This window comes from Haliotis cracherodii, unplaced genomic scaffold (genome assembly GCF_022045235.1).
Source record: "Haliotis cracherodii isolate W230 unplaced genomic scaffold, xgHalCrac1.p SCAF_11, whole genome shotgun sequence".
Classification (NCBI taxonomy): domain Eukaryota; kingdom Metazoa; phylum Mollusca; class Gastropoda; order Lepetellida; family Haliotidae; genus Haliotis; species Haliotis cracherodii.
The window spans coordinates 28,278,591-28,297,334 of NW_027266266.1; the positions used below are offsets into that span (position 1 = coordinate 28,278,591).

The following is an 18,744-nucleotide window of genomic DNA, read 5'->3' on the forward strand; positions in this document are numbered from 1 at the left end:
AATTCTAAACGGTGGATGCAGAAGTTGCTAGTTGACTAACTGTACCAGTTCACACAATTGTATAAATATCATGTGAGCATGTGTACCGCTTCAGTTATGCAAATTCCATTATTTATTGCCTCTTGGTATCGCACTAATTTTTTTTATTAATTTAAAAAGAAATGCTTTGATCAATTTATCGTCTGCTGACTGACATAAACCAGTATTCCCCAAATTCAGTCTTCACATGCATATTCATAACAGCATTATTACCTACGAGGGCATATCAGGATTCATAAAAATCATATGTGCCCTAGGGTCATATCACGTCACGAGACAACAGTGTATTGTTTCCGTCACCCGGACGGCACTTTTGATGTCATTCGATTCTTATTGTGATGTGAGGTTGAAATGACATCACATTAGAAATGGCATCATAGCTGAAGATTGTTGACGTCATGCGACAAATTGCAGTTCCGCTGCTGTTGCGACTTGTTGTCCTCAAATCTAAACACTAAAATTTGTCTGTGTATGTAGATGTCTTCTTCGGTAATAAATAGAACAATATATTCGTGTTCATGTCATTCTGTGTTTACAACACTCTTGCCTAAATTTCGGTATATCCCTCACTCAGGTAATACCAGAATTTTGACACTTGTGTCGTAAACATTGTATGACATGAACATGAATATATTATCCTCTATATGTGTTCCTCGTTATGTTCAGGTCATGCACTTGGGAAAAATTAGTTAACTTTGGTTTTAGATTTGTATTTTGAGGAAGAAATGACAAACAGAGTGTAAGCAATAACGGAGCAACAGTAAAAGGAGATTCGAAAACGGCACGTTATAACAGGGGTTAGTGATAAATGATCCTCAGTGATAACTGGTCACTTGCCAGGGGTCAAAATGGCTACCGGTAAATCAAAAAGTCAAAAGGGACACAAGCCAAAAGTGGTGACATCGTGAATTTTGAAGTATACATTTTGTGTTTTTTATATCTTTATTTGTTTCATAACAAATGTCTTTGACTGTAGACATGGTAGACATGCATCGGCATCACAAAGCACATCTTCATTCTGTTTGTACCTCAACTGATATCCTTCTGTTTATACCTCAACTGATATATCCTTCTGTTTGTACCTCAACTGACATCCTTCTGTTTGTACCTCAACTGAAATCCTTCTGTTTGTACCTCAACCGATATCCTTCTGTTTGTACCTCAACTGATATCCTTCTGTTTGTACCTCAACAGACATCTTTCTGTTTGTACCTCAACTGATATCCTTCTGTTTGTACCTCAACTGATATCCTTCTGTTTGTACCTCAACAGACATCTTTCTGTTTGTACCTCAACTGATATCCTTCTGTTTGTACCTCAACTGATATCCTTCTGTTTGTACCTCAACAGACATCTTTCTGTTTGTACCTCAACTGATATCCTTCTGTTTATGCCCAAACTGATATCCTTCTGTTTATGCCCCAACTGATATCCTGTTTGTACCTCAACTGATATCCTTCTGTTTGTACCTCAACTGATATCCTTCTGTTTGTACCTCAACTGATATCCTTCTGTTTATGCCCCAGCTGATAGCCTTCTGTTTGTGCCCCAACTGATATCCTTCTGTTTGTGACTTTCCCAGGTGGCATGCAGGACTACAACTACCTCCACAGCAACTGTTTGGAGATCACACTGGAGTTGTCCTGCTGCAAGTACCCCCCAGTCTCCTCCCTCCCCATGGAGTGGGACAACAACAAACTGGCTTTGTTGGCATACATGGAAATGGTAAAGATAATTGTTTTTCAGTTTTCAATTAATATTGGTCAAAGTAGACATTTTATAAGCTATTGTTTGTTTTGCCGTGTAACTATCCAAACCTGAATTCATATCGTAGCGGTGATAATGACATGAAACCAGTTCTCTCTCCTTGCCGTGTAGGCTGACAACTACAGCCTACAGATAGCAGTACCAAAGGCATCAGGTGATGCTTTGTGCCTCTCCTTGTAGATTCAGTGATACACATCCTGTCAGAGTTGATAAAAACCTGTGGTCAGTGATGTCTAGCTGATGAACAAAAGCAGGAAGAAGCAAACCATGTCATCCTATTCATGTGTCACCTAATGGTCACCGTAGACTAGCTGTCTACATTGATGTTGTGTTTTAGTGTTCACCCTGTGACTATGTCAAACTTGTCACCTTTTAGTAATTTCATATGTATAGTTTACTTTTTTTGCTGGCAATGTTCAACTGGTTTAGTGATATATTGATGTTTTAACCTTGTTTACAGCCTATGAAATCATTTAATAGAATGCATGAAACATGATCACAATGATTTATTGAATGGCAGCTGGAGCCTTATGGTAGATGTCTACATACAACAGTAAAACAACATATCAGTTCTATAGGCGATGGCAGATGGCAGTACATCTCAATCCTCTTGTGTCAATTGTAGCACAGAATAAAACAGATATGCAAATTACTGGAAAAACTTTTGTGTTCACATACTTAGATTAATGCATGTAAATATCCTGACATCATCATGTTAGAATGGTTGACATTGTAGGTTAATGACACAGTGGAGTAGCGACATTGTAGAGTAGTGACAGGGTAAACTAGTGACATGGTAGAGTAGTGACAGGGTGGAGTAGTGACATGGTGGAGTAGTGACAGGGTGGAGTAGTGACAGGGTAGAGTAGTGACGGGGTGGAGTAGTGACAGGGTGGAGTAGTGACAGGGTGGAGTAGTGACAGGAGTAGTGACAGGGTGGAGTAGTGACATGGTGGAGTAGTGACAGGGTGGAGTAGTGACAGGGTGGAGTAGTGACATGGTAGTGTAGTGACAGGGTGGAGTAGTGACAGGGTGGAGTAGTGACATGGTAAATTGTGACAGGATGGAGTAGTGACAGGGTGGAGTAGTGACAGGGTGGAGTAGTGACAGGGTGGAGTAGTGACAGGGTGGAGTAGTGACATGGTAGTGTAGTGACAGGGTGGAGTAGTGACAGGGTGGAGTAGTGACATGGTAAATTGTGACAGGGTGGAGTAGTGACATGGTGGAGTAGTGACAGGGTGGAGTAGTGACATGGTAGAGTAGTGACAGGGTGGAGTAGTGACAGGGTGGAGTAGTGACATGGTAAATTGTGACAGGATGGAGTAGTGACAGGGTGGAGTAGTGACATGGTGGAGTAGTGACATGGTAGTGTAGTGACAGGGTGGAGTAGTGACAGGGTGGAGTAGTGACATGGTAGTGTAGTGACAGGGTGGAGTAGTGACATGGTAGTGTAGTGACAGGGTGGAGTAGTGACAGGGTGGAGTAGTGACAGGGTGGAGTAGTGACATGGTAGTGTAGTGACAGGGTGGAGTAGTGACAGGGTGGAGTAGTGACATGGTAGAGTAGTGACATGGTGGAGTAGTGAAAGGGTGGAGTAGTGACAGGGTGGAGTAGTGACATGGTGGAGTAGTGACATGGTAGTGTAGTGACATGGTAGAGTAGTGACAGGGTGGAGTAGTGACAGGGTGGAGTAGTGACATGGTGGAGTAGTGACAGGGTGGAGTAGTGACATGGTCGTGTAGTGACAGGGTAGAGTAGTGACAGGGTGGAGTAGTGACAGGGTAGAGTTTTGACATGGTAGAGTAGTGAAAGGTCGAGTAGTGGCAGAGCAATGGCCTCCACATCTGGGCAAAACATCACACATTTCTGGTTATGTTGAAAACCAGGTTCAGAATTCATATGAATAAAGATCATGCACTTGGTTTGCAATCTCCCCTCTTTGTTTCAGGTTTCTTGTTTGATTGTTGTTTGTTTTTTATGTACAAGCAACATTTTAAACTGTACTGCATTTTCACTGAAACATTTTCAAATTTGCCAAAACAATGATTTGTTTTTGAGATTTATTTGTAGAAAATGTTCATCTTCAAACAATCAATAGTCACTGAACTCTTATTATACTTGTTTCATAAAGTTCATATTCAAATGACTAACAGTCACTTAACACTGTCATCATAATTGGTTGATAAAGTTCTCTGGAACACAACACTCATGAAACGTCAGTCCTTTCATTAAAGCTCCAGATGCCCTCATAAATTGTCTTCAAAAGTAGTTGTGATGATGTACCCTTCTTGGTTAGACAGTCTGCCCACTGCTGTTCTGTGGATGCCTAGTGAAATTCAGTCACACAATGAACGATTATCAACGATGCGTAATATTGGCAAACTAGCACCATGAGCACTGGATATACGGTTAATTTGACTAGTTGAAAGTTCAGAAAATAAAGTTGCCAGGAAAAGTGCATTGTCTATTCTGTCAGCATTCTGGATGTATCAAGTTTGATTAATTGTAAGTTCTTAGTGTACTCATGCTGATGTAGAAGGATAGTTTCATGTAAACTGATTAGTTTCATGCCCACATGACGAAAAGCAGATTCCTCTTCTCGACAGACATTTAATGAAGATCTTACATTTGAAATGACAGTTCTTTCAAATACGTTTGTTCTACCCCATATGAAATTATCTACTTGAACATCACCATTGCACAGCCAGAAGAAAACTGCAGGATCTACCAATGTTATGATGCCCCACTAATCTGCATAACCTCACACACTTTGTTGTACCAAAAGAGAAGCATCAGCCAAGCCACACACCCATTTCTTCAATTTCCAAAGACAACTTTCAACTTTAGCCTCGTTAGATGGAAGGTTACAAATATCTCTAGTTAGCTGTGCACCTTGTGAAAAAGCTGTTTTTAATGTCCTTAGAGTGAGGTAATGATTTACGATGAGCTATTACAGCCAATAGAATTCTCAGTGATTGGAGAATCCTTTGGTAAATGTTTCGTCTCAACCTCCTCGAAACCTCTTGTCAAATCACCACAAGCTGTAAATGCCAGTTGTCGATCTCTCACTGATACTTCAGCATTGTCTACGTTCTTGAAAGCATGTACCAAGTGTCTGATAAAGTCATCTCATACTTTTGTGACTTGTTACCGATATGCAAATACTAGATTGTAGTTATTCATATTCAAAGTGTCTAATTTCTTGAAATTTTCAAAGTTTCAGTAAGTTTCACCCGCTCTTTGCTTTTTTCTGTCATAAAAGCACCATCTGAGTTTGTCATAAGTACGGCCATACGTGTTCAACTCATCACCTGTTATCTCCTTTGCCTTATCGCTGGCGGTTCCACTCAGCCACAATGTCACTGCTAATGCATGATTCTCTCGTTTCAAACCTGTGATACATCACCATATTTCTATCTCGTATTTCAATTCTTCATACATTTTTCAAACTTCAGAGGCTACTTGTCATTGATAGTAGCCATGGTTAAAGCCATCCATATGAGACACAACCACCCACCCCCACGAGACACAACCACCCACCCCACGAGACACAACCACCCAACCCACATGAGACACAACCACCCACCCATATGAGACACTACCACCAACCCCCACGAGACACAACCACCCACCCCCACGAGACACAACCACCCACCCACAAGAGACACAACCACCCACCCCACACGAGACACAACCACCCATCCACATGAGACACAACCACCCACCCCCACGAGACACAACCACCCACCCCACACGAGACACAACCACCCACCCACATGAGACACAACCACCAACCCACAAGAGACACTACCACCCACCCACACGAGACACAACCACCCACATGAAACACTTCCACCCACCCCCACGAGACACAACCACCCACCCACATGAGACACTACCACCCACCCACATGAGACACAACCACCCACCCCCACGAGACACAACCACCCACCCACATGAGACACAACCACCCACCCACATGAGACACAACCACCCACCCCCACGAGACACAACCACCCACCCACATGAGACACAACCACCCACCCCCACGAGACACAACCAACCACCCCCCACAACACAAGACAATTACAACACCAACTTCTCAAATACAATTCAAAGAGGTATCTGCAATAATTATATTTGTTGGTTAGTCAAGAAATCTGCTGCTACTGGGGCCATGATGGATGTTCTCGTTATATTGCATTGCCTTTACAGGTACTGCACATAAAGAAATACTAATGACTCATTGCAATATTGCATTTACATTTTTATTCAAAATATTGCAGCTGGTGGCATGAATGATCCAGGTGATCATAGCGATGTCCACTTCATTTGTCATGAAGTATTCATTTGACTATCTTCCATCTGAAAAGATCAAATCTATGTTTATAGTCGATTAATATCAGGGATCTGTATAATCATAACTAAATGAGTAGGACACGTGGCAATATATTTTTCATAAACACTTTTTTTATCAAACGAGCCATATCTATTAATTATTTACATAAATATAATGGAAGGTGCGAGATGATAGATTTACATTACATTCGCAATAAACACCTCAGCAGCACCTGTAAAATATATAGAGGATGGTGTTGTTAAGTGTTGCTGGAGCACGACATAGTTCGGAGGTATTCTCAACAGAGTGGAACCAAGCTCAGGCTGTCACTCAGTTTCACTTGCCTCTTGGCATGTCTAAATATTATAAACCATGTATAACTTCATGTATCTTGACAAGGGATTGCCGCTTGAGATAGTTACAGGTAGTTCCTGACTATGTGAGTACAGTAATTCAGCATCATTTACTCAATATTTGAGGTTAAGTGTTCCTTGATCAGACAGTTGACAGTCCATAATTCTGTGGAGCCCAATAGATCGTCCCCAATTCGCAGTGTTATTTGCCTGTTGAATCATTCTCATTATATCATCCAGCATGCTTGTGTGTTATAGATCTTACACACCTGTTGTAGTGTTATCATGATGCTCCATATATCACAATATTAATGAGCATGGCAGTATCTCACAGCTACTTTCAATGACAACATTGTGAGATTGATTTTCAGTGCTAGGTAAAAAGTGACTGATAAGCGTCCCTCTGTGCACCATGTTGAACATGGTGCATCTGATGTAGTCTCTGTAAAAGCAATGAGTATTTAGTTCATCAATAGGCTATGTTGTGTCTGTAGCAGGTGCGGGACGACATACACACCTGTCATCAAGTACACTGTGTATGCATGCAGATGTGTGATGTCACAGAGTAACCCTGACAGATAGGGGATGCTTTCCCCATATAGACTATGTACCAAATGAATGGCCTTTTATCAGGGTTGTGCAGTTTCTATGCATGTTTACCATTTAATGTTTTGAAATACAATTTGAAAGACGAACCATATCATTCATCCATAAATATCAATGATAAGGATTACTGTTTAACTTTATTCCCGCTCTCGGTATATGTACGTGACAGTAAGCTCCCCCCTGTGTTGGTACTGTGTTCTCACACTCGGACATAATTGGATTAGGACTACGATCTTGCAAGTCAATACAACAAAACTTAGGCCACCTTTTCCAACATCTAATGTATCCTACATATCAAAGTATAAGATGAGAGCTGCTAACTACAACTACCTTTCTCTCTGTGGAGAGCTGCTAACTATGACTACCTTTTCTCTCTCTGGAGAGCTGCTAACTATGACTACCTTTTCTCTCTCTGGAGAGCTGCTAACTATGACTACCTTTTCTCTCTCTGGAGAGCTGCTAACTATGACTACCTTTTCTCTCTCTGGAGAGCTGCTACAACTACCTTTTCTCTCTCTGGAGAGCTGCTAACTACGACTACCTTTTCTCTCTCTGGAGAGCTGCTAACTATGACTACCTTTTCTCTCTCTGGAGAGCTGCTAACTATGACTACCTTTTCTCTCTCTGGAGAGCTGCTACAACTACCTTTTCTCTCTCTGGAGAGCTGCTAACTACGACTACCTTTTCTCTCTCTGGAGAGCTGCTAACTATGACTACCTTTTCTCTCTCTGGAGAGCTGCTAACTATGACTACCTTTTCTCTCTCTGGAGAGCTGCTAACAATGACTCCCTTTTCTCTCTCTGGAGAGCTGCTAACTATGACTACCTTTTCTCTCTCTGGAGAGCTGCTAACTATGACTACCTTTTTTTTTCCCAGGAGTACAAGAAATTTATTGAAAATTATCCCAAACATCTGAAATTGAGTGTCATTAATAATTTGTTGTTGTATAGGTATGTCTGATTCTACTTTCATTAGATTTAACTTGAATGTTAGTGTGTCATATTCATAATCACAGTGGACCAGCTAACAGCCATGATAGACAGTGTCAAACTGCCTCCATCCCTTGTTTCTTGTAAGACGTCACAAAGTGGATGGATTGGACATTGGTCATAACATCAGTCACTGGTTTGTCTGGCACATACTCTATTATGTAGTCAGGTCTCTGTCAAATAGCTGGAGTACAGCAGTGTCTGCTGCCTGGCATGTGAGGTCACAGAGAGGTCAGGCTGACTGACGGGTCATGTTGACAACTTGTGACACAGTTGAAGCTGCACACTAACATTCCCAGCCCGCCCAACTGCCCCCTGGTGTGTGTAGTCTCAGGGTCACTACCTGAGTACTTAACGGTACTTAATGCTGTGATTATCTTCAGTGAAACTGTATTAACGCATACCGCATGTAAACTTATTAACAAATGTCAACATCCTTCCCAGTTCATATTTATATTTTTGCCTGATGTGTTCTGGAGCAGGCATCCACTGCCTTCATTTGTCGGTCACTGACAGTTACTACAAAACACATACCCTGTGTACATGTGATAAGTCCCTCCAACTAGTCCCTCCAACTAGTCCCAGATTCATGTGTGTCTGACAATGAAGTCACTAGGCTTCATATTGTTTATATCCCACAGCTTGTGTTCTGGAATCACATCACAGTAACAAGTCTCATGGAGCACATTGCAAGCTGCAGTGACATATGTCACACAAACCCATGTGGCACAGGGATCAACTCAAGTCAACTGTTAGGCCATCCATATTTTGCCCATTTGTCCTAAACCACTGCGAAAAAATAATGAAGGTTTTGACATCTACCCATTCATCCGCTATTTATCAGCCTCAACAAGAATAACACAATTTACCTATCATACAACACTGGTGCTGTATTTCATTGGAAGGATATTTGACGAATGAACTTACATCTTAGGTACTGTTAAGGAAATTAAGTATTTCGTATGTGAAGTGATCGCACACAGGAGAAACACATATCAATTGCAAACGTGGGTATTCTGACGTGCTTCATTCCGATTCGCTTAATAGACGGGGTATAGAAAATTAGCATCGATTTTGAAGGCTTGTACAGAGGAGTCACCTTATACTATGATATATGGTACATTGTGTGTTTTTTTTGTCTTTTGCTTTCTGCTTCCTTAGGTCTTCAAAATTCTGACCAATCACACCATTTTAAATTATGCACAGTACAGGGGTACACACCATTGTTGATATCTAATGCTACCATCACACCAAAGTAGTTCTATCCCGTTCTACCCCGTTCTAAAAAGAATACTAGAACGGGCTGTGATCACGGTAGAACGGGTAGTTTGGCGTAAAATTCGATGCTACTCGTTCATAAACAGTCCTCAATACGTCTATTTCATTCTTGTCTCGTTCTTGGCGAGTCTGCAGTCCATTTGTATCCAGTTCAGATCGTGTAAAAATGCTCGCTCACCTCATCCTGACAACGTTTCGAAGTCGTTCAAGCACGTCCATAGCCGTTCTCAACCCATTCTTAACCAGTTCAACCTCGTTCTACCTCGTTCTACCTCTTTCACAATACGTCCAAGCCAGTTCTAACTAATTCTTAACCCGACCAACTCGTTCGCTGTACGTCCTCATCTTGTCCCAAGTGCGTGTGTATTCGCGTCCTGGCCCGACTCCTAAGGATACTGAGCGTGTTGTAGCCAGTCTTCATTCAAGTTCAGGGCTCTGAGCTGTACACATCATGCCCCCAAAGAGAAGTCGACCTGGTCAGGGTGCACACGTACCGAAATTTATGTCCGACTGCACCACGTCGTAACACGTCCCTAGTATGTTCGAAGTACGGCAATTCCCTTCGTAATACATCTTTCTCGTTTTAAGTACGTTGTCAATCCGACCAATTGCAGAGCAGGATGGACGGGATACAATTTTGAGCAGACTCAAAGTTCTAGAGAACCCTCCCCGTCCGAGCCCGTCCATAAGGTCGTAAAAAGACTGTCAATAGTTGCTGCTACGTCCTCTACGTTCATACACATGGAGATAGGAAGTACACCATAACATGGATCCAGGCCTCATCAGCATCTTCGATCTCTTGGATATATTCCTCAGAACAGTTAGACAGAACTGAACCTTTTGTATGCATGAACAAATGCATATGACTTTATAAACAGTGTTAAATATATTCTTTTTCTGAAACACAGGTCCCATTTGTCAGAATCAAAATGACTATTAGCAACTTAAAGTGGAGCGGAGGCCTGATGATCAATACACTTTGAGGGCGTCATAGTTGTTGACTGTATATAGCATTTCAAGTTGCTTTGAGGCCACTCAGCTTGAAATTCCTACAACATGCTTAAGTATTAAGTTTTGTATCAATGTCTTTTTCTGCATTGTAACAGTAATTCCAACAGTAAATTTGAATGTAATGTTATTTGTTTTAGGTTGATGCAGCATGCTGGATCAACTGTCGAGTGATACATAATACCCATACAGTTGGATGAAGGTGGAATCTGTTGGACAATATGTAACTAAATCATGACTGTTTCAGGTCCACATCGGCATCCATGGCTTTGTGAAGGACAGTGAAACAGGTGCCGGCATCAAAGGTGCTGTGGTGATGGTAGAGGGCATCAAGCACAACATCACATCGGTGGATGCCGGGGCCTACTGGAGACTGCTGACTCCTGGCAACCATACTGTCACTGTGCATGCTGATGGGTAAGTCTGTCCACACTCCCACTGATGGGTAAGTCTGTCCACACACCCACTGACGAGTAAGTCTGTCCACACACCCACTGATGGGTAAGTCTGTCCACACACCCACTGACGAGTAAGTCTGTCCACACACCCGCTGATGGGTAAGTCTGTCCACACTCCCACTGATGGGTAAGTCTGTCCACACACCCATTGACAGGTAAGTCTGTCCACACACCCACTGACAGGTAAGTCTGTCCACACACCCACTGACGAGTAAGTCTGTCCACACACCCATTGACAGGTAAGTCTGTCCACACACCCATTGACAGGTAAGTCTGTCCACACACCCACTGACAGGTAAGTCTGTCCACACACCCACTGACGAGTAAGTCTGTCCACTCACCCATTGACAGGTAAGTCTGTCCACACACCCATTGACAGGTAAGTCTGTCCACACACCCACTGACAGGTAAGTCTGTCCACACACCCACTGACGAGTAAGTCTGTCCACTCACCCATTGACAGGTAAGTCTGTCCACACACCCATTGACAGGTAAGTCTGTCCACACACCCACTGACAGGTAAGTCTGTCACCCACTGATGGGTAAGTCTGTCCACACACCCACTGACAGGTAAGTCTGTCCACACACCCACTGACAGGTAAGTCTGTCCACACACCCACTGACAGGTAAGTCTGTCCACACACCCACTGACAGGTAAGTCTGTCCACACACCCACTGATGGGTAAGTCTGTCCACACACCCACTGATGGGTAAGTCTGTCCACACACCCACTGACAGGTAAGTCTGTCCACACACCCACTGACAGGTAAGTCTGTCCACACACCCACTGACAGGTAAGTCTGTCCACACACCCACTGATGGGTAAGTCTGTCCACACACCCACTGACAGGTAAGTCTGTCCACACACCCACTGATGGGTAAGTCTGTCCACACACCCACTGACAGGTAAGTCTGTCCACACACCCACTGATGGGTAAGTCTGTCCACACACCCACTGACGAGGAAGTCTGTCCACACACCCACTGATGGGTAAGTCTGTCCACACATCCACTGATGGGTAAGTATGTCCACACACCCACTGACAGGTAAGTCTGTCCACACACCCACTGATTGGTAAGTCTGTCCAAACACCCACTGACGAGGAAGTCTGTCCACACACCCACTGACAGGTAAGTCTGTCCACACACCCACTGATGGGTAAGTCTGTCCACACACCCACTGATGGGTAAGTCTGGTGTTACATTCTAACCATCTGTCTCATGATAAGTAGCAAACCTTGAAAACATGGATATTGGGTTTAATGTATGGTGTGTGTGTGTAGGTACAAGGCGCTGACGCTGATGGTTACTGTCCCTGAAGGACCCGGAATAATACAGGACTTCCTGCTGAGCAAGCCACAAGACAAGTGAGTACCTAGAAGTACCATCAGGACAACCTTTTCAACCCATCCCCCACCTTGTGGCACATCAGCAAAACCTTCTCAGCCCATCGCCCACCTAGTGGCACATCAGTAAAACCTTCTCAGCCCATCCCCCACCTAGTGGCACATCAGCAAAACCTTCTCAACCCATCCCCCACCTAGTGGCACATCAGCAAAACCTTCTCAACCCATCCCCCACCTTGTGGCACATCAGGAAAACCTTCTCAACCCATCCCCCACCTAGTGGCACATCAGCAAAACCTTCTCAACCCATCCCCCACCTTGTGGCACATCAGGACAGCCTTCTCAACCCATCCCCCACCTAGTGGCACATCAGCAAAACCTTCTCAACCCATCCCCCACCTAGTGGCACATCAGGACAGCCTTCTCAACCCATCCCCCACCTAGTGGCACATCAGCAAAACCTTCTCAACTCATCCCCCACCTAGTGGCACATCAGCAAAACCTTCTCAACCCATCCCCCACCTAGTGGTACATCAGCAAAACCTTCTCAACCCATCCCCCACCCAGGGCTCCAGATAAGCTTTTAGTGTTGTGGGTATTTTACCCATGCATTTTAAAATCATTGGGTATCAGTAATTCTATCTGCGTATTCAAATTTCTGTTACCCACTAGTTTTTACACATGTGGGTATTTAAGTTAAATATTAAAAAAAACACTATGCATCTAGTCCCTGCAAACTGGTGTTGTGTGGGTTCGAGAGCTTTATAGGACTCAAAATACCACGATACTTCCACAACAAAGTGTGATAGCAAATGATCATGATGTGACTGTCATCGTGTACTTTGGCAAGGTTGACGGAATGCCCGTTTATAATTTCAAAATAAGTTGCTGATTTGCTAATCGAATACGCAGGGTTACTTCACAATATGTTGATGATACGCACAAGTTTTATTTTTGTAGCGTATCTGTGTTGTTCATTGCGTATTTGATACGCTTGGATTATATTTTACTGCGTATTTCTGCATTTCTGATGCGTATTTCACGCAGATACGCAGCTTATCTGGAGCTCTGCCCACCTAGTGGCACATCAGCAAAACCTTCTCAACCCATCCCCCAACTAGTGGCACATCAGGACAACCTTCTCAACCAATCCCCCACCTAGTGGTACATCAGCAAAACCTTCTCAACACATCCCCCACCTAGTGGCACATCAGGACAGCCTTCTCAACTCATCCCCCACCTAGTGGCACATCAGCAAAAGCTTCTCAACCCATCCCCCACCTAGTGGCACATCAGCAAAACCTTCTCAACCCATCCCCCACCTAGTGGTACATCAGCAAAACCTTCTCAACCCATCCCCCACCTAGTGGCACATCAGCAAAACCTTCTCAACCCATCCCCCACCTTGTGGCACATCAGCAAAACCTTCTCAACCCATCCCCCACCTAGTGGTACATCAGCAAAACCTTCTACCCATCCCCCACCTAGTGGCACATCAGCAAAACCTTCTCAACCCATCCCCCACCTTGTAGCACATCAGCAAAACCTTTTCAAGTCATGCCCCACCTAGTGGCACATCAGGACAACCTTCTCAACCTATCCACCACCTAGTGGCACATCAGCAAAACCTTCTCAACACATCCCCCACCTAGTGGCACATCAGGATAACCTTCTCAACTCATCCCTCACCTAGTGGCACATCAGCAAAACCTTCTCAACTCATCCCCCACCTTGTGGCACATCAGGACAACCTTCTCAACCCATCCCCCACCTAGTGGCACATCAGCAGAACCTTCTCAACCCATCCCCCACCTAGTGGCACATCAGCAAAACCTTCTCAACCCATCCCCCACCTAGTGGCACATCAGCAAAACCTTCTCAACACATCCCCCACCTAGTGGCACATCAGCAAAACCTTCTCAACTCATCCCCCACCTTGTGGCACATCAGGACAACCTTCTCAACCCATCCCCCACCTAGTGGCACATCCGCAAAACCTTCTCAACCCATCCCCCACCTAGTGGCACATCAGCAAAACCTTCTCAACCCATCCCCCACCTAGTGGTACATCAGCAAAACCTTCTCAACCCATCCCCCAACTAGTGGCACATCAGCAAAACCTTCTTAACCCATCCCCCACCTAGTGGTACATCAGAAAAACCTTCTCAACTCATCCCCCACCTAGTGGCACATCAGGATAACCTTCTCAACCCGTCACTGCCTAGTGACACATCAGGACAGCCTTCTCAACCCATCCCCCACCTAGTGGCACATCAAGACAATCTTCTCAAATCATGCCCCACCTAGTGGCACATCAGCAAAACCTTCTCAACCCATCCCCCAACTAGTGGCACATCAGGACAACCTTCTTAACCCATCCCCCACCTAGTGGTACATCAGCAAAACCTTCTCAACCCATCCCCCAACTAGTGGCACATCAGGATAACCTTCTCAACCCATCCCCCGCCTAGTGACACATCAGGACAGCCTTCTCAACCCATCCCCCACCTAGTGGCACATCAAGACAATCTTCTCAAATCATGCCCCACCTTGTGGCACATCTGGACAACCTTCTCAACCCATCCCCCACCTAGTGGCACATCAGGACAACCTTCTCAACCCATCCCTCACCTAGTGGCACATAAGCAAAACCTTCTCAGCCCATCCCCCACCTAGTGACATATCAGGACAACCTTCTCAAACCATCCCCCACCTAGTGGCACATCAGGACAACCTTCTCAAAATAATGCCCCACCTAGTGGCACATCAGCAAAACCTTCTCAAATCATGCCCCACCTAGTGACACATCAGGACAACCTTCTCAACCCATCCCCCACCAAGTGGCACATAAGGACAACCTTCTCAACCCATCCCCCACCTAGTGGCACATCAGGACAACCTTCTCAACCCATCCCCCACCTAGTGGCACATCAGGACAACCTTTTAAAATCATGCCCCACCTAGTGGCACATCAGGACAACCTTCTCAACTCATCCCCCACCTAGTTGCCGTCAGGATAACCTTCTCAAATCATGCCCCACCTAGTGGCACATCAGGACAACCTTCTCAACCCATAACCCACCTAGTGGCACATCAGCAAAACTTTCTCAACCCATCCCCAACCTTGTGGCACATCAGAACAAAATTCTCAAATCATGCCCCACCTAGTGGCACATCAGGATAACCTTCTCAACCCATCCCCAACCTTGTGGCACATCAGAACAACCTTCTCAAATCATGCCCCACCTAGTGGCACATCAGCAAAACTTTCTCAACCCATCCCCCACCTAGTGGCACATCAGAACAACCTTCTCAAATCATGCCCCACCTAGTGGCACATCAGAACAACCTTCTCAAATCATGCCCCTCACCCACCCCAAACCATGTTCAACCAGGGCTGACTGAAGAGTGTGTTTACAATGTGTGACAGTGTGGCCTGTGACCCGGATAGCATAGATCATCCCTGATACAACAACTGTTGTGTTCCAGCTGGAGTAGGTACAGGATCATGTTGCTGGCTGCAGCAGGAAACACCACACTGCCCTCAATGATTTCACTTATTCATCTCATGTGGAACTGAAGGCTAGATTTGCTGTATTTTCATGTGAATATCTTGGGTTCAACTTGACCTTTTTAAATGTGCCTTGAAGTGTTGATGAAGGCCAGTGCAATTAAAATGAAGAATTATTATTATGATGTATTCATTGTATCAGCAATGCACACATGTTCCATGTCTGCTTTGAATGAACAGACAATTGTTGAATCGACTTGATTAGTATAATGGACTTGTTTCCATCCTTGATAAGACTCAGTCCAGACTGAAACTGATGAGACTATTTACTTCAGGGTCATGCCCACCAGCCCTGCATCCACTCCGCCAACAGGGGATCCCCTAGACAAACTGAATGACTTTGTGAGACGCTTCCATGACGCCGAGCACAGGGAGAAGATGACCTTCAGGGAGCCGCAAGAGTTTGTCCACCACCATTATGATGCACTCACTACTTTCCTGTATAACCTGGCTGAGAAATATCCAAACATCACCCACCTGTATTCAGTGGGGAAGTCGGCCCAGAACAGGGACTTGTGGGTGATGGAAGTCAGTGACAACCCAGGCAGGCACGAACCAGGTGAGGCGGAGCAGACAGGAAGTCACTGACAGACTAAAACACTCTTGCATAGTTGGTTTACATTTTGTGCACATGTGAAATCAGGCTGCCTCAAAACTAGAAGACTAGTCTTCCACCTTGTGCTCAATATGAAAATAATGCTGTTGTTATTTCCTGACTTGCAATGATTGCCATAGTATATGAAAAAGGACCTGAATTCCTACTGGCCCAGGTTTCAGTAACTAAGTACAGCATGGATGCCATATCATCTTATTTGGACATTATGCCACCTAAAAAGAATAAGACGTCCAACTGTACTTTATTGATGCTTTACATGAGGAACTGTTTCTTGTAAGGCCTTTTACACTTTGTGTTGTGCAGGAGAACCAGAGTTCAAGTACATCGGTAACATGCATGGTAACGAGGTGGTTGGTCGGGAACTGCTACTGCAGCTACTGGAACTACTGTGCAGTAACTATGGTAACAATGAATTCATCACCTTGATGGTTGACCTGACCCGGATACACATCATGCCAACAATGAACCCGGACGGCTATGAGAAAGCTGTTGAAGGTGAGCCAACCCAACCAGATGTTGTACAGCTACTTCCGTCATGTAGAGCAGTTACTGCAGTCATGTTGTACAGCTACTGCCATCATGTAGAGCAGTTACTGCCATCATGTTGTACAGCTACTGCCGTCATGTAGGGGCTTTACTGCTGTCATTTTGTACAGCTACTGCCGTCATGTAGAGCAGTTACTGCCGTCATGTTGTACAGCTACTGCCGTCATGTTGATCAGTTACTGCCATCATGTTGTACAGCTAATGCTGTCATGTAGAGCAGTTACTGTCGTCATGTAGGGGCTTTACTGCCGTCATGTAGGGGCTTTACTGCCTTCATGTTGTACAGCTACTGCCGTCATGTAGAGCAGTTACTGCCATCATGTTGTACAGCTACTGCTGTCATGTAGAGCAGTTACTGCCGTCATGTAGGGGCTTTACTGCCGTCATGTTGTACAGCTAGTGCTGTCATGTAGAGCAGTTACTGCCGTCATGTTGTACAGCCACTGCCGTCATGTAGGGGTTTACTGCCGTCATGTGGTGGCTTTACTGTTGTCATGTAGAGCAGTTACTGCCATCATGTAGAGGTTTTACTGTTGTCATGTAGAGGTTTTACTGCTGTCATGTGGGTTTTTACTGCCGTCATTTAGTGGCTTTTCTACTGTCATATGGAGGCTTTGCTGTCATCATGTAGGGGATTTTACTGTCGTCATGTAGGGGTTTTACTGTCGTCATGTAGGGGTTTTACTGTCGTCATGTAGAGGTTTTACTTCCGTCATGTTGGGGTTTTACTGTCGTCATGTTGGGGTTTTACTGTCGTCATGTAGGGGCTTTGCTGCTGCATGTGGGGGCTTTACTGTCATCTTGTAGAAAAGTTACTGCCGTCATGTAGGGGCTTTACTGTCATCTTGTAGAAAAGTTACTGCCGTCATGTAGGGGCTTTACTGTCATGTAGGGGCTTTACTGCCGTCATGTTGTACAGCTAGTGCTGTCATGTAGGGGCTTGACTGTCGTCATGTAGGGCTTTACTGCCGTCATGTGGGGGGTTTACTGCCATCACGTAGGGGTTTAACTGTCATCATGTAGATGTTTTACTGCTGTCATGTGGGTTTTTATTGCTATCATTAAGTGGCTTTACTACTGTCATATGGAGGCTTTGCTGTCATCATGTAGGGGATTTTACTGTCGTCATGTAGGGGCTTTGCTGTCATCTTGTAGAAAAGTTACTGGAGGCTTTGCTGTCATCATGTAGGGGATTTTACTGTCGTCATGTAGGGGCTTTACTGTTGTCATGTAGGGGCTTTACTGCAGTCATGTTGTACAGCTAGTGCTGTCATGTAGGGACTTGACTGTCGTCACGTAGGGGTTTACTGCCTTCATGTGGGGGCTTTACCGTTGTCATTTAGAGCAGTTACTGCCATCATGTAGGGGCTTTACTGCCATCATGTAGGGGTTTTACTGTCGTCATGTAGAGGTTTTACTGCTGTCATGTGGGTTTTTACTGCCGTCATTTAGTGGCTTTACTGCTGTCATATGGAGGCTTTGCTGTCATCATGTAGGGGATTTTACTGTCATCATGTAGGGGTTTTACTGTTGTCATGTAGGGGTTTTACTGTCATGTAGAGGTTTTACTTCCGTCGTGTTGGGGTTTTACTATCGTCATGTAGGGGCTTTGCTGCTGTCATGTGGGGGCTTTGCTGTCATCTTGTAGAAAAGTTACTGCCGTCATGTAGGGGCTTTACTGTCATGTAGGGGCTTTACTGCTGTCATTTTGTACAGCTACTGCCGTCATGTAGAGCAGTTACTGCCGTCATGTTGTACAGCTACTGCCGTCATGTTGATCAGTTACTGCCATCATGTTGTACAGCTAATGCTGTCATGTAGAGCAGTTA

At 44.6% G+C, this 18,744-nt stretch overlaps 1 protein-coding gene across 1 annotated transcript in view; it reads left to right on the plus strand.

Moving 5' to 3' along the window:
• The window catches only part of LOC139456393 (carboxypeptidase D-like), a 61,337-nt gene that overhangs the window by 1,246 nt on the left and 41,347 nt on the right, over positions 1 to 18,744 (plus strand). The window contains exons 2-6 of the mRNA XM_071238084.1: positions 1,622 to 1,764; positions 10,627 to 10,796; positions 12,120 to 12,203; positions 16,029 to 16,312; positions 16,673 to 16,864. Coding sequence (XP_071094185.1) covers positions 1,622 to 1,764; positions 10,627 to 10,796; positions 12,120 to 12,203; positions 16,029 to 16,312; positions 16,673 to 16,864 — 873 coding nt within the window. The remainder of the gene's footprint in view (positions 1 to 1,621; positions 1,765 to 10,626; positions 10,797 to 12,119; positions 12,204 to 16,028; positions 16,313 to 16,672; positions 16,865 to 18,744) is intronic.